We start from the raw sequence: 22,097 nt of genomic DNA, 5'->3' as shown, positions 1-22,097 counted from the left end.
AGGATAATTAGCATCAAAAACTATGCATTTTGCTTTAACTGAGTGAATACATAAGCAGTCTTTCCTAAGCCTTAGGCCAGGTATTCCAATAAAACATTTCAGAAAATTCTCTATAAAGAAGTACTAGCGTTTTTCAAGGAATGACTATAGAGGTTGCAGATGAAAGAGGAAATTACCAAAAGCTCCAGAGTTTGGGATCACAGGGTGTCTGGAAGTTAGCATTTGTCAGTAGAATCCATATAGTTATGTAAAAGCAATGAGTCCAGAAACCAGTTTCCTACCATTCGGGAAGCGACTGGAACGAAGAGCATGTCGGTCTTGGTGCCTGAAGTGTATCAGTGTGTGTGTAGGAAACGGGTTCTCCTTGAAAACATCCAGTTTTTAAGAATCGTGCTTATTGCTCGAAACTCAGGGTTAAAAGGTAAAAATTGGTGTGCATAGTTAAAATCGTTCTGTGATCGCATAAAGGTGCCATGGATGTCGAAGTGGTAACAGGCTGGCTTCGTTCTGCTGTGACCTGGAGGAGTGGAGCCTCAGCCACAGAGGAGACACCCAGCCACACCTGTGTGGGCAAGAAGATAAACGGTCAAATACGTCTTTATGTAATGAACACAAGACTTCGGTTCTGGGCGGGAAACTAGAGAATGCGGGAGAGGACTTTTTTATAGAAAACGGAGCAAGTAGTATGAAAGAGGGAAAAAGCACAGAGAAATCCAGGTGATGGATTGTTTAGAAAATCGAACAAATAGATTGCAGAGAGTAACCCTCTCTTGTGACTGCTGAGACACGTAATTTCAGTGCCGCTCGTGGCCTTTCTGCGTCTCTGCTCAAACCCTTTGGAGGATTTTAGTGACTGGAGTATCCCAGGGGGCTTGCTCTGGCCTCCAGCCTTGGTGACTAGAGCAATGTTACCTTAGGGGTGAATTAAATTAATACCCAGGGAGTTTCCTCATGGCCCATAGAAACCTAGCCTGCTGGAAACACGAGTCCTAACTGCTTTTTGGAAGATTATTGATAATAGACCCTTTAGTGCTTTCTGGAAACGCTTAGGTGTACATTTTTTTGACTAGGCTCACATAGGATGCTTTTCGTTGTAAGTAATAAAAAACTGAGTTCCAACTGGCTTGATTATTGGCACATACACCTGAATTCAAGACCAAGTTTAGCTAAATAGCTCAGCAGCGTCACTGTGGAGCCTTGGCGACTGCTTCACCTTCTAGAAATTCCCGCTGGATTCCAGGGTTGAGCCACGAACACAGAATGGCCCCCAGCAGCTCCCAGCGTTTCTCCACCGGCACACAAGTCTTGAGCTTAACTCTGATTGGAGCAGCCGGGACAGGCACCCGTCTCTAAGCCAGTCGTTGCTCCTGGGGAACTACGCTTCTTGGGCCAAATCATGTGGCGCCGTGGATGGTGTTCACTTACGTGAATTGGGGCTAAACCTAGAAATGGGTTCAACCCCATTTAAACCATGAGGCTTAAGAAATGCTGGGGAGACAGCCAGCAGCCCCTCCATGTTGGTTATACTACTTTCAAATGTATTATCCATTTTATTGCCCTAGAACAGAGCTTGGCCAGATGATTATTTGCTGGGGTGGGGCAGGGCTGTCCTGTGAGTTACAGGGTGTGTAGTAGCATCTTTGGCCTCTACTCACAAATGCTAACACCCCACTCCCAGTTTCAACAACCAAAGATGTCTCCAGACATCGCCAGACATCACAGGGTGGGGGCAAAATTGTCCCGATTGAGAACCACTAGTCTAGAATAGTGGTCTTCAAACTTTTATCACACAGCCATGATTAAAATGTTTGTGCATGTCCCCATGTACATTTATATTACTCTGTTAATTTTATACCAGAAAACATGTACACAAAATAGACATTTTGTCTATTGATGATAAATAAAATGAGATTTTATTTCCTGTACCATATGCCCGTGGATCATTGTGTACGCCTCTTAAAATTTGCCCCTTACTTGGGAGCTCAGTGGTCTGAAATATCGGTATCTAATCAGAATTAGTTCCTTGATGCCAGCAGTCTCACCGTGTAACTGGGTATTTAATGCGACTTTTCCTGTTGTCTGAGCGTTGGCTGACCCAGAGGAGCCCACTCTGAGATGTAGGAAGAGGTGGCAGCATGTGCCTGCCACTGACCCTCCCACCCCAGTCGGTATGTGAGAGCAGGAAGGTTGTCGTTGTCAACACTGTGGCCTGTGGAGTGTTGAGAGAGGCTTTTCCTGTCACTGTCTCCCTCCCTGTCCCCACCTCTGGTGGGCTGGGCTGCAGATTGAGGTAGCTGGTGAGACTAAGATGGGTCACTGGCTGTGGCCAGAGGCTTCCTGCAGGTGGGAGCCTGCCACGTTGGCATGTGCCAGCAGGACGAGTGTGTTGTGCTTGGGAAGGACATGGGGATGACTTCCTACCAAGTGCCACTCTTGTCGCCTCGTGGCAGGCATGGAAAGATACTAGTGGGCCCTGTGGATGGGGTCAAGGAGCATGGGGACTACAGAGGGATAGGCCGAAAGGAGGTCGAGGGGTGGACTGCAGGTGGGAGCAATCCAGGGTTCCCAGTGTCGGGGCTCTTGGTGGGATTGGGGTTGCTCAACACCCGCACACCATCAACATTGAAATCATGACGTTTGCTGCAGCCACTATATAGTATGTAGCCAGGTGGACCCACAAGACAATACATTTCCATAGAACCCTAAAAGGCGGGAAAGAAAAAATGGAAGAGCGGACCACGTGTCCTCAAGCCACACGTCTACCTGGCAGATTTCAAATCATATTCGCGATTGAAGTTTTAGATGGGACTGAATTTAAAAAGTTACCAGAAAGTCATGGAATCTGCCTGTGAGATCATAGGTAGGAAAGGGGGCTTCAGTAGAGCAGTGATGGGGAGGGCTGGCCAGCAGGGCTGCTGTCCCCACCCTTTCTGAACTGAAACTCCGGGAAAGCGTGACTAATGAATTCTGCAGAATCGCGGTGGCCGGGGCTTCAGCTGAGCCGCTCCACCGTGGTTAGGAGCCAGGCCAACTTCGAAGGTCTTTGTGTCGGAGAATTTTGAATCGACAGGAACCCTTTTCCGCAAGGAAAATAATTTGTACTCTAAAATGCTCTGGACCCAACGTGATGAAATATTTTTAGAGAAATTTGGAAAGCAAATCTGGAGAAGTCAGTATTTTGATTCAGTTGTCTTCTCAGATTGATGAATATCTTGTACATGTCGGTTCATGAAGAAAGAAAAAGTTGGTCTGAAAGATACTTTATTACTATTTAAAGATACTTTTAAATGCTGCTATGGAATGTTTTACATTTCAGGAAGACTCTTCTTTGGACATTTTAATCTAATATCAGAATTTGTTTTCTTCTGATTAAGAGTATTGTAGTGAATATGTATCCAGTACAGCTTAATGATTTAAAAAATCCTTTGGACGTTTTTTCTCCTAGGAGTTTTTAACTAGTAGGTAAGGAGGAGCTTACCCACTGAGAAGTAACTTCATACCATTGTTTACAGTTTGCAGTGTTTTCCCATTTTTTAATTGTTTCCCGTGACACTGAGAGGCAGCAGCATCCCTCTCTTGCAGAAGAGGCACGTGAGCCCTAGAGAGCCTCAGCTTGTCCCCCGGTAAGTGGTCGACAAGGCCAGGCAGGGCCCGTTCGCCACCCCTCCTCCCATGGGCGCAGTGTGCAACAGATAAGTGGCTGGGGCGCTGAGTGTGACTCGCCATCTCCGAAGAGGCTGCCGCGCTGACAGGAGGACGTCTGCACTCTTGGGCAGGCGCTGTCCCACTGGTCAGCTTTTCATCACTACCATAGATCTGGATGACAGTCGGTCAAAGTAAGGAGTGCAGCTGACCTGGGGACAAAGCAAAGGTGGCTGACCTATGTTGTATTTGAACTTGCTGACTTTCTGATGAAAGAATTTACCCAGAAGCTCTGTTTTTTCAGTGATATGGAGTCATGTTATTTAACAGAGAGATTTCAGATATTTCTTAACTTACTCTGTAGCATGTAAATTTTCCAGTGTTTTAAAATATTATCCTTTTTAAGCACATGGTTATTGTAATAGATAAGAGTAATTATTTTGTGTGAATAGGCGTGGGTTAGAAAGTTATTTTTTTACCTCTTTTTTTAAACACTCCCCATCACGTCCCATTTTCTTTAGCTAGATTCTAATGCTTAGAGCCAGTGATACAGAACAGCATTCAGTTAAGGCTCACAATTTTTTATGGATACAAAAGGACACATCAGAGTTTTAAAGGCCTAGTTGCCTAACCAACAGTTTTCCATTTTGAGTGTGAATGAAAATAGTGTAAATTAGCTGACAAAACTGTCCGTAACACCCGTCTTTCCATAATACTCCCAAAGAGGGTACCTTAGCACAGTGGGACGAGCACAGGCTTAGGAGACAGAGGGTCTGGGTTTGGGTTTCAGTTTAGACACTTAGATGCTTCGTGACTTTGAGAACGTGTATAACCTCATTGAGCCCCAGGTTCCCCATCTATAAAGTAAGGATAATGCCCCCCACAAAATTTTGAGGGGTAAATGCTAGCCAGTTCATACAGTGAGTCCATCCTGCCGCACCTCCCCTCACTCTTCCTATTCCTGACGCCATTGTGATCCCAAAGGTTTTTTTGTGGTCGATGGGCTTTGGCTCACAGTTCAGAAAACACTGTAGATAAACAGCTCAATTCAGGGTATTTTATCACCAGGATTTTAAAGCAGGTTTACCCAAATAGCCCCAAATGGCTACTTTCCTTTCTTCCCCTCTTCCCCCCAACGTCTGTGCATTTTATTCTCTTTTTCCAACATTCAGATTCCTTGTGGTGAATTGAGGCTAAATGGTAGTTCCCACCTCGTGGGACTGTCGGAGGATTGACTGCTTGTGGATGGCCGTCCAGGCAGTGGCAGTAGTGCTGGCGTCTAAGCCGATAGCTTCTGGCTCTTAGTCACCAGGCTTCGACTTGCTCTGTGGCACTACGGGCTCTTGATTTTAAAATACTGCACAGGATTTTACTCCATTCCTTACTCAAGGGCAGTGCTGGGTGCTGGGTTTGCTTCCAGATTTCCGGCACCTCCGTCTGGTGGGGGAGGGAAGCTAACAGTGGCCTGCAGGCTGGGCGGGTCCTTCCTGCCTCCCTGTCCTTAACTTCCCTCAGCCAGAGATGCTGTTGTCCATCACTTTTATTGAACCTCCATTGTTGGCCGGGTACTGCATCCTTAGTGCTAAGTGCAAGAATCTAGGAACACGCAGCTCCTCCCTGCAAGGAGCTCCCAGTCCCCTGGGAGAGTCGCCTACAGGTGCTGTTTGCAAACATATAGATCCCTTAAGAGAGCTCTCCTTGAAATCTCAATTTACTGTTCCTTTGCTTAGCAAATACTGTTTGTGAACTTGCGAGTCCCGATGCCAGGGGTACAAAGATGAATAAGACACAGGTCCTGATCTTCCGTGTTTTCCAAAGAGTGGAACCTGCGTCGCTGGTGGTGTGGAGATGGCTGTAGATGGGATGTGACATTGTTCATTATCACCAGCCCATCAAGCACGCAGTTTCATGGGTGTTCTGCTTAGGAAAAGATGGAAGTAGATATTTTAGGATAAGTGAGTCGTCTTGAAGGAAAAATACTTAAATGTTTAATTCAGGTAGTATTTCGATACACACAAATTGTAAAAGGTTGTCAGGGGAACCCTGAGCCAGAGAGACCTTGTGACTAAGGAGGCTGTGACGAAGGAGACCGCAGAGGATGAATCGATTAGTTCTGACCGAGGGAAACAGAAGGACTTTGTCATTAAAACTAAGCATTAGTTTAATTTTTCAATGCAGTCCAAATTAATTAGATTTTTATAAAAGTCTGTGTTGTAGTAAACACTGATTTTCAAATAGTAGTATTACCTGAATAGTTATTTTTGTTTGATTATGAAAAGATGCATTTTCTAGAATATTCATTGCAACATGGTAGTGAAATTGGGAATGACAAACGTTGAACAGTAGGAAATTGGTTAAAATATTATACATCAATCCAGAGGAACAGTGTACAACCATTACAAATGATGGTGTAAGTGTCTATGTGGACAGTCACAATGTCTAGATAATTTAAAAAAAACAAAACAAAACATGAGATTAAAAAGCCAGTAATGAAAAGCCCAAAAGGATGTGCTAACATTTTAACAGTGGTTATCTCTTTAGCTGCTATAATTTTTTTTTACTTCTCTCGAATGTTCTAATTATGAAATGAACATAGGTGCCTTTTTTTTTTTTTAATAAAGAAAAGTTAAACTTCACCTTCTGTTTGTGTAGAGAATAGTATAGCTTTCCTGATCCTGCTGTGATTTCTTATAGGTGTGGGGGCACAGTCGGTGCTATTTTCACTTGTCCACTAGAAGTCATTAAGACGAGGCTGCAGTCTTCAAGGTTAGCTCTCCGGACAGTCTATTATCCTCAGGTTCATCTGGGGACCATTAGCGGAGCTGGAATGGTGAGACCAACGTCAGTGACACCTGGACTTTTGCAGGTTCTGAAGTAAGTTCAGCCCTGGTTCTGGACTCCTGCTACCACGCACCCCCACCCCCACGATCAATACAGAATGTTCGTTAAGCCCAGCAGACTGGATGTTCTGTTTGCACAGTCTTTGCCCAAATTTAAGAATTGGATTTCTGTACCAATACCTTTGAACTCCGACCTTGCTCCCTTGACAGCAGGGCACCCGTGTGCATGTGGTCATCATCCAGGGACAGTTAAAGTAAACCTAACAAAGCAAACAAAAAAAATTCATGTTTAAATTGTGTCAAAGTGTTGCTTTTGCCCCGAACCTTTTGAGGGCTAGCAAGAAACTCTAAGGTGGTAAATGAAATTAAAAATTTTTAAATTGTACAAGAGAAAGGATATGAATATTTCCAGAGGAAGTAATATGGAAATAAAATGTTTTAATTTTTTACTTTTTATTTGGAAATAATTTACATTTATAGAAAAGTTGCAATATATAGTAAAATGGGTTTTAAATTTTTTTATTTCATACCTAGACTGCCTAATTTATTATTTTTACTGCATTAAAATTGTCTCATTTGCTTACAAAGTAGCTAAATATTCATAAGTTGAATGTGACTTATCAATCTCTATGCTTAAGACAAAGTCAGAAATTCAGAAGAGCACTTAACAATATCTGAATTTTTAGCTTGGGGCCTTGCACTTTAAAAGAGATATTCAGTAAATGGTTAAATTTAACTATATATAATATTCAGATCTCTGAAATTTCTCATTGGAAGAAGATGTGTTCAAGAAGGCCTTATCAGTGTAGTTGTTGAATTGGGAAACGTTAGAAAAAGATGCAATAAAACGAAACTGCTGTCTAAAAAACCATACATACCACATAGCACTTTGGACAGAGTTCAGTCACATTTTAGATAAGATAGAATGAGTTGGAAAGTGCTTAATTTATTTTTAGGTCTGTTTTATTCGTGAAGCCTGCTTACAAGTCACTAGGCATCCATGCCAAACGTGGATGAGGGTATATGCAAGCTTATTAAGCAAAACTGGACCCAAGACTAGCTGCTGGGGGCAAGGTCTCAAATGAGAGAATCAGAAGCCCAGCTAGAGAAAAGAGGCTGGTACCCAAGACCCCAGGAGAATCAGGTTTTTTTCATTGAACACTGAGAAGGAAGGAAAGCAGAGACACAAAAGGCAGCAGGTTAGGGATGGGCCAGAGCGGGGAGGAGTGGGGCACACTCTGATCTCAGAAAGGAGAGGGGCAGCCAGATGTCTTCAAGAAGACATGGCTCTGAAAACACCTCCATCCTGGTTTGCCTTTATATATGTTTGGGCCACGGTGTCTTTACTAAAACCTTTCTTCTGAGGAACAGAAGTGCTTTGGACACAATGAAACAGGTAATTTGCCAACCTTACTACATCCAAAATGAACTTCCTTTTACATGCTTGCCAAATAACTCATGACTAGTGGGTTCATAGATTTACTGTAACTGGGTCACGATTATGCAGAGGTCATGAGTGTCAGCAGAGCCAAGCCATACGGTAAATGAGATAAACGGGAATGTTTCTCTAATTCAGGGTTTTTAGGCTGCGTGTTCTACATCTCCAGTATCTCTGTCTCTTTAGCTTCAATAAATCTGTCTTTTTATTAATATTTTTCTTTCCCCAGTTAGGACAATTGTTTATCAAAATGTAAATCAAAGAAAAAATGCCTCTCCATATTTTAAAATACAAGGACAGTTCCCACATCACACTGCACACGAAACAGCTAGTTTTTACTGTGGGTCCACAGCAGTATTTGGTTAGTGCAGCCATAGCTACACAATAATGAGAGAGCACTTACACATGAATACTTTTTAAAACCATTTATTCTATAGTCACATCAAAATATAAATAATAGAATTTTAAGTAAAATTCTTATTATGATATTTTGTTAGAGAAGTGTTTGTAAAAGTGGCGTTTTTCACCCAAGAGCTGTTTTATGAAGCTTTTTCCCTCAGCTTAATATATACACATTATTAAGATAATTCTCAGCTGATATTTAGTAACTTTGAATTAAAAATGGCTAGTTTTATGTATTACTACGTTTTCGCAACAACTATGAGATTAGCATTTAGGCATGATGTTACCCTTATAGATGAGAAAGCGCAAATTAGATGTTAAGTGACTTACTCAAGGCCATTATTAATGTATATTCACCTATTTCCAAGAAACACTTGAAAGCAGCTAAGAGTAAACAACCCCAAACGCGCTAGCCGAGGCTCCGCTTCTGCGCTGAGACACTGAGCAGATCCGTCTCAGACTTCGGGGACCACCTTCTCCTGCCTGGCTAGCTCTGCTGCTGTTTCCTCCGCTGAGTCTCCAACCTGACAGCCTCTCATTGGGGGCCCGAGGGCTCTGAGCCTCACTGTGCGTCCAGCTGCCTGTTTGACATCTCATCTTAGATGTGTCGTGGGTACCCAAAGCACACCTTGTGCAAAACCGAACTTCCCCAAACCAGCTGCCCCCAGGGTCTCCTCTGTGGCAGTTAAAAGCGACTTTCTCCTCCCACCGTGCAGATCCAAAGTCTCAGTCTTCCTTATAGCTTCTTTCTCACAACCTAGAAGAAAATTCTAGCTGCTCTCCCTTCAAAATACGCACAGAATTTGACCCCTTTTCACCACTTTCTCCTCTGCTATTTCGATGGAAGCCCCCAGACCTCACCTGTATCATTGCGTGAACTTCCTAACTGGTCTGCAGTGAGGCCGGGCTCCCTTCTCAGATCCCTCCAGAGGCTACCCTCTCCCTCCCAGTAGGAGCGGAGTTGTTCCTGCGGCCTGCCAGTCTCTACGCTGCTGTCACCCCTCCCATCACTTCTCTGATGTTTCCCGTCCCCGCTCCCCTTCAGCTGTCACACTGGCCTCCTTGCTGTCCCTTTAAAAGGCGGAGAACATTAGCACATTCCACCTTAGGGCCTTGGTCCCGGATGGAGGTTATCATGCAAGGCTGGCTCCCAGCTGTCACCTTTGCAGGAAGATCTTGCAGTCACCATGCTCTTAAACTGAGCCCTTCCCCCACGCCCTCTCCCCCTTTCTCTCCCCATGTTCATCCAGGGCACTTACCTCCATCTAACGTACAGCGTACAGCGTAGCTTATTTATTTACATTGTTTATTTCCTCTCCCTGTCCCGACCAGAATGGAAGTGCCTCAGAGGTGGGCCTTCGTTTTGATCACCGAGGGGTCCCCAACCACCTAGAATGTTGCCTGTCACACAGCAAGCATTCAGTACAAACAGAATCGATGGGTTTTGGCACATCAGTAAGATGTTGCGTGTAAAGAGCCCAACACACACACACACACACACACACACACGCGTAAATAGTAAATACTAGCTGCTGTCATAGTGCGCACTTCCTGTACTTTTTAAACATAAGATTTATAACTGAGTTTCCGGGCAGCCAAGGCAAAAAGGGGGATACATTACATAATTCTCATCTGAAGAAAGCATACTCGCTCTTCGGGGGAAATGTATGTCTGTTCCTGTTAATAGGTTCTAAAGTGGTCTGTCACTGAGTACTCACGTCAAGACGGTGTGCCGGCAAAGAGGCCACGTCTTTTAGGGTGGTTGATGGCAGCCGGCTCCTTTTCACTGTCACACCACTCCGGTCGAAGCCAGGCCCTCTTCTCTTACCTGGGTTATTGGATGGCTTTCTGAATCTTCCATGAACCGTACCCAAGCAAGGCAATGATGACAGTTAAGTTGCTTATTATTAGCCTTACTCCTGCAGAAGGAACTACTTTAAAAGACTCAACAGGCAACAGAATTTGATTACAGGAAGTTTATTTTTCAAAATGTAAATCAGCTTTTGCTTGTGTCATGTTAGGTTAACCTGTTAGAGAAAAAATGTTCTTCACTGCAGCATTAATAATCTTTATATTTTGAGTATAGTTAAAAAGAAAAAAAGGCAAGATGTTAACACATCAAAGCTCTCACTGTTAAATTTGCCAAAAGATAATAATATGTCATTTATTTCCAGTATCTGCTTATGACTTGATCTTTTTTTTTCCCCAAACTCCTCCTATTTTTTACATCACTGAGGTAATTTTTATCAGGTACCTTTTAATCTGAAAAATAATATATTAGTGAGCTAGTCTTTTCCTTATAAGAATAAACCGATATGTTCAGAGATCTTTGTCTTGGATTACGATCTAAAACTAGTGAGGAAAATGAACTACTTCAAATAAGACCCTTGTTTCTTTTTGCATTTCTTCCCTAAACGAAAGTCTACGTGACTGTGGGAAAATGAGCCCGGATCCTAACATGCTTTATTTTGAGTTTGAAGTGTACCGTTTATAGTAGGAACTTGATTGTTCTAGAAAAGTTTTGTAAACATCCAGAAAGGTTGGGAGTTTGAATTATGTAACAAATTTGACCTTTTGCCCACTGTTAATGTGTGTCGCTGTGGAGACTGTTTCTGCAGTGGTTAGGAGGCCTGGGTCAGTTGAGGACACGCGTTCTCTCCTGCATTATAGATGAGAGGCTTCAGGCTTCCTGGAGCCAGAGAATCCCTTCATTGTGTCTAAATGACTCCTGGGCTGGGTGCAGAGTGTACACAATGACAACCACAGATAGAACCTAAACTTGAAACATTTTTAATGTGCTGACCACTTGAAAGTCTTGTACATACTGTAAGGTGTAGGGCACTTGAAGATGTTATTTAGAAAAGTTTTTGTTCAGAGAGCTGGGCTCTTTTAAATCTCAGTCCTGTGTCGAGAGAGAGCAGAAGTATTTAGAGTGAAAAACACTAAATTCTCATGTGTCTGTGAAAGGCTGAATGACTTATTTTGGGCCAGTGCGAAAATTCACTGAAACTTCACAAACTTCCTTTAGCGTGTTAGGTTTGCAGAAACCCAGAAATCATCTTTACCCCCCAACCTTTGTTTCTGTGACTCTTTGAGCTATAATCATTAGTCTCGGTATTTTTACAACCTATGGCCCATAGCTTATTTTTTTTAAGGAAATAATTTCATATTTACAGAAAAGTTACAGGAATGGTACAAATAACTTGTTGATACTTTTTACCTTGAGTCACCAATTTTTAACATTTGCCACATTTGTTTTTTTGTGTTTGTTCTATATATATATACCTATTTTTTCTGAACATTTGAAAATCGATTATACGCATTATGCCCCTTTGCCACTTAATTCTTCAGCATTTATCTCCTGAGAACAAGCATATTTTCTTAAGACAACAGTACAATTTCAAATTTAAGAAATTTAATATCGACATCCTACTTTTTAACTGATCAACAGTCCACATTCCAGTTTTGTCCGTTATCTCTTGGAAGTGATGGATTTACACAAGAATTAAATTTTGTTTTAAACTCTGTTCCTGCCAGCCCCTGTGCTCTTGACCTTCTTCAGTGAGCCTTTTTTTCTCCTTGCCATTGTTTTAACAGCTTTAAGATGTGATTCACATTCTATACAACTTGCCCATATAAAGCATACAGTTTACTGTTTTTAGTATGTTCACAGAGTTTCATGCAAGCATTTCTACAGTGTGCTTTTAGAACATTTCCACCTCACTAAGAGAAACCCCTCACCCATTCGTAGTCCATCCGTATCCCCCACCCCTAAGTCTCAGCCCGAGGCAACCAACCGCGAATCTACTTTCTGTCTCTATAGATTTGTTTCCTCTGGATTTTTCATGTAAATGAAATCATACAGTGTATAAGGTTCATACTTATAGTGTTCATCAGTACTTCCTTTTTTTTGTCGAATTAATATTTTGTTGTTATGGCTAGGTCTCATTTTAAATACGTTGCTTTAACCTTGCCCAGAAGCCATGAAAGGAAGAGAAACTTACACTGTTCTTATAGTGAAATGTGCCTCCCCAGTTGTCTAATGTGTTGAACAGAGTGCCTTTATGTGACACTGAGCAGGGGCCAGGGGGTTTAGTCTGGACCACACAAACCAAGAGTGTAGCTTGAGATCACTTAAAAGGGCCTGGGTTTATACCTGCCAGTAAGGAAAAGATTTTATGATTAGAAAATAAAACTGTTGTCTTCCTAATGTTTTGACGTAATTTAATTATATAAATGGAACTGAGATCTAGTTTACTATCTTTTAATGGCCAATTTATTAAGATATTCACATACCGTAAAATTTATCCGTTTAAAGTATATAGTTCATGGTTCTTATTATAGTCACAGAGTTACGTGACTATCACCATATCTTAATTCTAGAACATTTTCAACAAGCCAGAAAGAAACATGTACCCATTAGCAGTCATCCCCCGTTTTCGCCTCCTCCAGCCACTGGAAACCACTCATTTACTTCATGTCTCTGTAGATGAGTATTTTATTCTTTCGATGCTATTGTAAATGGAATTGCTTTTTATTTTCATTTTCAGATTGTCCATTGCTACCGTGTAGACATACAATTATTTTTTTTGCAAATTGATCTTGTATCCTGCAACCTCGATGAACTTGTTTATTATAGTAATTTTTTAGTGGGTTCCTTAGTATTTCTGTATATAACATACTATCTGTGAATAAGGATAGTTTTAGGTTTTCCTTTCCAACCTAGATACCTTTTATTTCTTTTTTTTTTGTCTAATTACTAGCCTGCTGCTTTTTAGGAAAGCTCTTAAAGGTATCAATATTCTTTATTTTCAAGCAATTGAAATTGTTTATAAGCATCCAAAAATTTGGAGAGGAGAAGCTAAGATTCAGAATTTTCTTTAGTCTGTACATTCAGACAACCTAGACCGTGAAAATGACACTGATCTGAGGAAGGAAAGAACAGGAAAGAAAACTTCAAGTGGGTGAAACTTTAGCGTTATCCAGCAGTTATCAACATTCCGGGAACCGAAACGTCAACTTAACCTCTTACGCACCAAAAATTTCAGCCTGGTTTTGGAAACCTTTTCTCTGTGGAAAGAGTGGAAGTTGGTAGAAATAGAATTGGCAGGATTCCCTTTACTATTAGCTTTTTAGGAATATCTTTTCCATAAAGTGAAATGTATCTTTTTATCTTAACCTTCAATGTCATAATGAAGGTAAAACATGATGTAACTCTTTTAAAAACTATAGGATTATTTGTGAGCTTGACCGACTCGGAATGCTGTCAAATCAGAGGTAATAATGACCAAATAAAGAAAAATCCTCAGTTCGAAAAGGAGGTTAATTGGAGAGGACTCTAATTTAAAAATACAGATGATCTTGGGTACCATGAAAATTGAGCCATTGAAAATAATAAATTTAACCAACTTGAAGAATCATATTGGAGTGGGAAGAAAATGCCTCAAAAGAGTGTTCTATGCCACATTCTTCAGCCTTCTGATACCATATTGTAATATAACAGACGAGGTCTGGGGGCTCGTCAATAATTTTTTCTTTATCCAAAGAGCTAATGTGAAGGCTGACACCTGGTTTTGCATGGGCCTTACCTGAGGATTTTAAAGATCCCTCTTTTCTTATTATTCAGGTCAATCTTGGAGAAGGAGGGACCAAAGTCACTCTTTAGAGGCTTGGGTCCAAATTTGGTTGGAGTTGCGCCATCAAGGTAAGCATCACCCTCTCAGCGGGCTCCCTGCGTACGGGACTGCTGGGTGGCCAGCTGCTTTTTCTGTGTAGGATTTGCTTAAATACATCTGACAAATAGAAATAGTGACAGCTATTGGCGTGTCTTTAGTGTGTGTGTGAGAAAGAGCGTCTAGTTATTTTATTAAAATGCGTGTGCTCCCACCCCTGGTGTGTTCTCTAAGGCAGCAGCTTCAGCATCCCCCAGATTACACGTACTTATTTGGTATAAGGCAGGACAAGTGTGGTACGTTTTAGAAATATTAAAAAATGTTAAAGGTACAGTATATGTTGGAGCTCAAAGGATTGGCATTTATCCAGAATAAAGAATTTAAATGGCCTTCATATGTCTATGCCCAGAGTCTCATTCTCCTTATTTTGACACTTGCATCATCACTGAATACTGTCTAGAGGGACGAGAAAGAGCTTCCTGAAGGCGCCCGCAGCAGCTTTTGCTTTTAGCACAGATAAGGTCAAGCTCTTGATTGCACATTAACTTCTTTCCCAAGTTATTTCCCTAGACTTCTCAGAGGTCGCGGAGGGAGCCACGTGTGTCCGCCGTCTTTACAGCCTTCTCTTGGTTCCCACAGGGCTGTGTACTTTGCCTGTTACTCCAAAGCCAAAGAGCAGTTCAACGGCATCTTCGTGCCCGACAGCAACATTGTGCACATCTTCTCGGCGGGCTCTGCAGGTATGTCGTTACTCCGGTGAGCAGAGACACGCCACTCACTTTCCTAAAGCCTATGTTGTGCCCGGCAGCTTTTGCCAGGAATTAGAAAATTGCTCTCTGCTTCTGTTGCATCTAAAATCACTTTTCTAGTCTACGGCCACGCCACCCTGAACGTGCCCGATCTCGTCTGGTCTCGGAAGCTAAGCAGGGCCGGGCCTGGTTAGTACCTGGATGGGAGACCACCTAGGAAGACCCCCGTGATGTAGGCGTTAAAAATAAACAAACAAACAAACAAACAAACAAACATAAAATCGTTTGTCTAAAGCTGTATGTTGATAAAATGTGAGTTTTTGAGATCAGTTCATAACTTTGTTTCTGTTTCTTTGACCACTAAAGCTTTTTATTCTCCCTCAAAATATACATGTTCTGTACATGCTAGTTGTTAGTGGTATGCTTCTTTTAAAGGAATTTTAATGTGTTTTCATGTCTCTATTTCATGGAGTTATTTTCTAAAGTTGGAGCTGCTTTTTTCGTGAGTCTCCATGGGACCCAGCACACGCCGTGCACACTTGCCACTTCTGTCCTTACCATTTGGAGTCTACGATGAGAGTTTGGGGCTCATAGCGGAGGTCTTTTAGTGGGCCGGTGACAGATCAGGCCACTCCCGTTCTCTTGAGGGAGTCATTCCACTCACTATAAAAAATTCATAACAGGATTTTTTTCCTCAGGAAATAAGTTGGCAAAATACACGGACTCGCAGATTGATTGCTGAGAGAAGGTTATGTCTTTTTATATATAAGGTTCATGTCCATTTAAATAGAAAGATATTTTAGAGAACTTAATTTGGCATTTTATGAAAAAGTTCCACCTTCTGCCAGCCTTCAAATGTATACACCAGTTCCATCTGCCTCTCTTACTCCAAATGAAAGTGCCGGTAACCCCTCTGAGTAGTTGTAGACAATAATTTTGGGAGCCCAGATAAACATTGTAAGCAAAGCTGCTGCACACAGTGAGGCGCTTCTACCGAGGAGGAAGCATGGGGGCGAGACAGGTCAGTCTTCACTTACGAGACCAGCAGCGAGTTAGCCATGAGCTAAAAGCTATTTTATCAGTTTTGTCACTTTTGCAAAATTAAGTTAGAAGAACCCTTGGAAAATAAAGCGGACCTGGAGGGAGTTTTTTAAACCACTATCTAGGTTCCTGGTATCTAATTAATCTGCTTGGGACAGTAGAGGGGATGAAAAATGTCCCCGTGTGTCAGGCTAATACCATGATACCGCCCTTTCTTTGGCAGGGGGAGGAGGAGGGTGGTTGGTCTGGAACGATTAACAATATTAAAATCGGAGAGACTTACTAAAATAATGGTTTCTATAAGCAGATCAGTCATAAAACTTCAGTTTCCTAAAGTGATTAGTCAGGTATTAACATGTCTAAGTTTGGATTCAAGTAAATGGAGATTTAGTTTTTTTCTGTTTTCAGTTTGATATAAGGTAACAGTTTGGATTAGATCAGCAACTTTTTAAAACAAATTATTTCTGGACCTGAAGCTTATCAAGTGAGTTTTTGGAAGTTTGATTTTTACCGTAGGGACCACTTAACAGAAGTGTCAACAGCACCACCTGGAGGCTGGAAACGCCAGCCAGGGCTCCAGAAACTTGAAAGATTTCTTTTGGGTCGGACATAGTACATTTTCCAGGACTACAGTTTCCGCCCGCAATAGAAATGTAACTGCTTCCCACCACCCATTTTTATTGTTAAACTATTGACAGCCTAATTTCAAAGTTTATCAGACGGAATAGACAATTTTAATCAGCATCAACGGTGTTCAGTGATGACATTTTCTGTTCTTTTTCCTCCAGCTTTTGTCACAAATTCCTTAATGAATCCTATATGGATGGTTAAAACCCGGATGCAGCTAGAACGGAAGTAAGTTATTAATTGTTCTTTCTTTAATATAAGAGTTCTTGGGGGTTTTTTCCTTCCCGCAGTTCCACCTGCGAAGTGTGAGGTGTACCAAGTCCTTAGCCATCCCCATCCTTGTTTTTTTCTGAACGTGAGCCTGTGTAGAAACGTCTTTGTTTTGAGATTTGTGCTGTCAGGCATCGTGGGGAGACAGACACCACCAGAAATAACACACAAAGGGAGATCGGAAGTTCACCCGCTTGCAACCCCTGAATGGCGTCCTGACTTCCTCTCGGCGAGTGGACCTCTGCCCTTGCCCGACCCACCCCGGTTGGAGCGCTGAGGGCTCTTCTCCAGCTGGCTTCTCTTCCAAGTGGGAAGATGCCAGTAAGGGCAGAACAGCAAACACCTTCAGGTGTCAGAAGGGTCCCTTTACTCTCCAGATACACTAGATTTCTGCCCCGAAACTCTTCCCTATGATGCGTGATTCCTTGGTTAGCCTGGTGAAGCCTGTAGGCCTTTTTTAGAATGATATTTTTAGAAGCAATGGAAACCAGTTATTGAAATACAGTTATTAATGTTTTTAAAATGTATGATTTGGTAACATACACCTCTTCTGTTCAGTAGTAAGTAAATGCACGAGTCAGCTAAGAGCCATTCTGTACATTCTTTCAAATCTACCTAGTAGCGGTCCATGCTCAGGACACTTTAAACTTTGTTTGGGTGGACTCTCTTAACATATCCTTCAACAGTGAGTATTCCTGGCATGCTTCCTGTGCACTAGTCAGTGGGGGAACAGGGAATAAGAAACTCAACTCCAGAAAGAGCTTTACAGAAAATAGAAAGAGTTGTAGGCTGGTGGGATGAGGGGCCTGAAGTATTACAGGACCCTGGAGGGTCCCTAACGCAGTCTAGGCAGGATGGACGGAGAGAGGGAACTGGGGGGCCCCCTGTGGCAGCGACGTCCACCCTACTGTCTGAAAACTAGCCGCAGCGAAGAGTGCTGTAGAGAGGACCCTGTGCCCAGAGAGAGCATCTGGAGGCAAGAAGGTGTCGTTAATCCTGGGCAGCCGAGGGCCGGGAAGTGTGGCGAGAGTGTAGTGAACGCGTGAGTGCTGGAGAGGGAGGGAGTTACAGAAAGACGGCTGGAGAGTGAGCGGAGGCCATGTCCTCAAAAGCCCTGGGAAGGAATTTGGAGTCGGGACCTGGGCTTTCTCTTTGAGGCAGAGGAGAGCCATTAGAGCAGTGGCTGGCTGCTGGGGGCACTTGGCCCCTAAAGGGACATTTGTCAATGTCTGGAGACATTTTTAGTTATCAAAACTTAGGTGGGGTGCTACTTGCATCTCGTGGGTAGAGGCCAGGGTCGCTACTGGACATAGTGCCACATGGGACAGCACACCAGGGTTACCTGGCCCGGATGTCAGTAGCACCGGGCCTGGGAAACCCTGCTTTGGAGGATTTTAAGCAGGGGATGGCGTGGTCGGATGTGTTAGAAAGGTCACCCAGCTAGGGTGTAGAGAACGGCCTCGGGGAGACACAGCGAAGAAGGGAGAGACCGCGGGGACTGGAGCAGGAGGGCCTCGGTGTCTGCCCGGCGTGCGCACAAGCCCGTCCTGGGACTCTGTTGGCATGCAGGTGGTTTCGGAGGACTTTCTGTTGCGGGGTGGGAGCAGCCAGCCTACGGCCTTTGATTGGTTATTCGATAGTCTGTTCGATGTCTGTGATTTCGTAAGTTTAGAAATAAACGTGGAGTCGAAATATCTCGTTTGGAGACGAGGGTTGAGAAAGAACACCTGTGTCTGCACCCCCTGTCGGAAGGGGGGCGAGTTTCTCCTCGGCGTTTTTTGAACTGCGTTGGCATCGCGGCTGAAATTATGTTTCACGTGTGCTCCTGTCTTACTCCCGCTCCACGCGCCCCCCACCTCTCCCTGCCTTCAGCAGTCTGAGGCTGATACGCGCACTGTGGTTTACGTGCCTCTTCCTATTTTTAGGTGTTCGGATGGTTTTGATTATACCGCAGTTACATTTCCTCTGTGATGAATGTCTTCCTCCACATGGTTCTTTCCAAAATTAGGTCAGAGGCCGTGAGCGTGTTTTTGCGACTCTTGTGCAGGTGCGCGCACTCGCTGTGGGCCGCTGTGGCCTCGAGGCGGGCTGGGCTCAGCCGCCCACGTCCCCCACTGTGTGGCTTCCACGGTGTGGGCGATCATCTGATCGTCTTCTGTGCCTCGGTGCGGTAGCCGGCTCTCCTGGGTGCGCTGACGGCCTGTCGTTGGTCTCCTTTCCGCAGGGTGCGAGGCTCCGAGCAGATGAACACGCTCCAGTGTGCGCGCCACGTTTACCGGACGGAGGGCATTCGTGGCTTCTACCGGGGCTTGACTGCCTCTTACGCTGGGATTTCAGAAACTGTCATCTGCTTTGCTATTTATGAAGGTTTGAAGAAGTATCTGAAAGACGCTCCCTTAGCCCCTTCTACAAATGGGACTGAAAAGAATTCCACAAATTTTTTTGGACTCATGGCAGCTGCTGCTGTTTCCAAGGGCTGTGCCTCCTGTATCGCTTATCCGCACGGTATGTGTCGCCTTCTCTCCCAGATTACTAAGACAGCCGTCAGGTTTATGTCATTCGTCAGTATATCTAGACCCGTAGCGCAAATGAAATGTAAATGCCTGCAGGTGTAAAGGAACTGAGCACGCAGGGACTCGGCATCACTCAGCCTCAGCTGACGGTGGCCAACACTTGCTGTGTAGAATGCGAGCCCCATGATGTTTTCACAGAAGCCAAATATCTGGATTTTGTTTAAAATTCCACAATATAAAAAAATTACATGGGAGCCAAACTTTAAAAAAAAAAAGTCTCTCAGCTTCCCCTTTGAATGTAGTACTGAGTAAGGCTACTTTGGGTTTTATTTTTTAAGAAATTAGAAGCTTAATGTCTTTCTGACCATTTAAAAAAAATAGTTGATCATGTCACAAAAAACAAGTTTTGTTTTTCAAAAGTCTGCTGCATTGTCAGCTATGACAAATGCCCGTGGTGCACTCAATAACAGGTAATTCAGTCCCCATTTTGTGCTGGGCACTGAGCTTCCTCAGGGGTCATGGAGAGGAGTTTGGGGTGCCTTCTGTGGGAGGGAGACCAAAGCGTGTGCAGAGATCTGCTTGACAAGCAATGGCAAGGAGTGACAGACAGTGTCATGCTGTGGGTGCCTGGGCGAGGGAGGGCCAGGTGGGCAAAGGTTCAAAAAGGAGGAGGCTGTGTTTAATCTGGACAGAGTGGAGAAGGTTCTAGAAGGAGGAGAAAGTTGGGGAGTACATGAAAATAAACTCTCATGGAGGATATTGTCCTACTGAACACAGAGTCCCCCTTCAGTGAAATTGCAATGTTTGCTTAATCAGGAGTAGAAAACCATCAACTATCTTAAAATTAAGTCCTATTTAAACTAAGCTTTCTTTAATCCCTTAAAAGTTATTTTATACTTTGTATGGATAAAGTATACTTTGTACCTTATCCTATCTAGAGTTAGAAAATGTTCTAAACAGATCTTAACCTTTTATTGTCTCTATGGGACGATGCTGTCCAAACAGAGCTGGGGTGGCAAACGGGCAGAGGTGTGCGTTGACAGTTACAAAGCTGCGTGCTTTCAGTCGTCTCCTGGTGTTGCCTGGAAATGCAGTTGATTTGTTACATAAAGTATGTTTTTCTCTCTGCAGAAGTCATAAGGACGCGGCTCCGGGAGGAGGGCACCAAGTATAAGTCTTTTGTCCAGACTGCTCGGCTGGTCTTTCGGGAAGAAGGCTACCTTGCCTTTTATAGAGGACTCTTTGCCCAGCTCATCCGGCAGATACCAAACACTGCCATTGTGTTGTCTACCTATGAGTTAATTGTGTACCTCTTAGAAGACCATCCTCAGTAACAGAAAATTGTGCTCTAGAAGAATAAAACTGAAAAACTCAATAGAGAATTTTTTTTTTTCCATTGATGTTTAGAATGTTTGAGACTGAAACAGGAAAGGCCATAAAATATGTGGCTCATGTCACCTGTCGGACATTTCCTTTTGGATTCATGTTTTCTGGAAGGTTTAAATTCATTAACGCTAATGGTTAATTATAACTTTTGTTTTTTTAACTTATGAGGATTCAGGATCAAGCAGAAACTAAATTAAATCATGCCACTTAATTTAAGTATAAATTTGGTTGTGTCCTCTTTTATGTTCACTGTACTATAAAGTATAGCTAAGGACTTCAGTGAAACGTAACCCTAGAAATGCATAAAAAACTCTAAAGTGAAAGTACACTTGTTTTCCAGTCTGAACATAAAATCTTGCACTGGAGGAGTAAGAAATATCATTTTGATGGCACCGGGCAGAGCAGGACAGACTTTCCAGCTATTTTTCTATATACATCTCCAAGTCTCATACAAATTGATAATCTAAGCTTTCAGGCTGCTGAGTTAAAAAAAAAGAATTAGTACAACTTTCTGACACTAAATATTTTTAAAGTATGAACATTTTTCTGCAGTTATCCTCTATACCCAATTTGAACCAAAAGCAAGAGTTTTAAAGACCTGCCTACCAGTGGCCTTGCTCCTGGGCATATTTCCAGAAGTTAAGCCTAAGTTAAGCCCAGGTACGCTGTCAGTGTGTTGGAGTGTGGCCTCCCAAGCTGCCAGGTGTGTTGGGTGATTGACATTTCCTCAGATCCTTAATCCTGACCTTGAGTCTCTGCTGCGGAGAAGAGGAGCAGTTTGCTTTTATTCTGATAGGAAGTGTTGGTGGTGTTTGAACCCTAGTGCAAAGTTTGAAAAGAAAAAAAATCCCAGAAATGAGAAATTAGCCAAAATTGCAAGCGCCCCCCACTTCCCATTTGAAAAGGAAATTTAATAAGACACAAAAAGATAAGACAGAAGGCGGGTAAGGTGGATAGTCTTTCATCAGCCCTTTCGCCGGAATTTGCACATATTATACATTAGGTCATTTTTCAATCTGAATACCTAGAAAGATGTTTTTGACTAATAGATGCATTGGAGTTGCAGATACTCTGGTAGGGATGAGGAGATTTTCTAACTGTTCAGATCAAGTTTAATTTTGTTCGCCTTTAGTCATGAAGAAGGCTGGTTGGCAGTGTTGAGTTCTCAAGTACAATTGCTGTAACTGTCAACAACTACGTAGAAGTCAAATGACTTGTAGTCAAGTTTCAGTGCTGCTTCAATACAGTCTTGTTCCGGAACCTCATTTTAACTGTTTGATAGTCGCACTTAGCAACATCTCCCTATTTTAATATGCATATTAAAACCTGAATTTTTCCTCAAGATTTCACCCAATACGAAGATTTAAAATTAAGTTGCTTGATGTTCATTAATTGGGTAAGAGAATTATTTGGAGGTGATTTTCACTTATACATTCTTGAACTGATAAATTTGATGTTGACCTAGTATAGGTTATTTCTCCACTTGCTTCTCCTGCCCTAAAATGAAAGAAACATGA

General features: G+C 42.8%; 1 protein-coding gene and 1 pseudogene across 1 annotated transcript in view; both read left to right on the top strand.

Moving 5' to 3' along the window:
* Positions 1–20,803, top strand: part of SLC25A33 (solute carrier family 25 member 33) — a 29,901-nt gene extending 9,098 nt beyond the window's left edge. The window contains exons 2-7 of the mRNA XM_039842292.1: positions 6,337–6,516; positions 13,949–14,026; positions 14,634–14,734; positions 16,573–16,639; positions 18,906–19,186; positions 20,326–20,803. Of these exons, the coding sequence (XP_039698226.1) occupies positions 6,337–6,516; positions 13,949–14,026; positions 14,634–14,734; positions 16,573–16,639; positions 18,906–19,186; positions 20,326–20,528 (910 nt within the window). The 3' untranslated portion in view covers positions 20,529–20,803. The remainder of the gene's footprint in view (positions 1–6,336; positions 6,517–13,948; positions 14,027–14,633; positions 14,735–16,572; positions 16,640–18,905; positions 19,187–20,325) is intronic.
* On the top strand, positions 14,863–14,982 carry LOC120585977 (uncharacterized; annotated as a pseudogene).
* Positions 20,804–22,097: the final 1,294 nt, after the last annotated feature.

This window comes from Pteropus medius, unplaced genomic scaffold (genome assembly GCF_902729225.1).
Source record: "Pteropus medius unplaced genomic scaffold, Ma_sr-lr_union100, whole genome shotgun sequence".
Lineage (NCBI taxonomy): Eukaryota > Metazoa > Chordata > Mammalia > Chiroptera > Pteropodidae > Pteropus > Pteropus medius.
The sequence above is the reverse complement of the archived record's forward strand: the minus strand, read 5'-3'. Positions and strand labels throughout refer to the sequence as shown.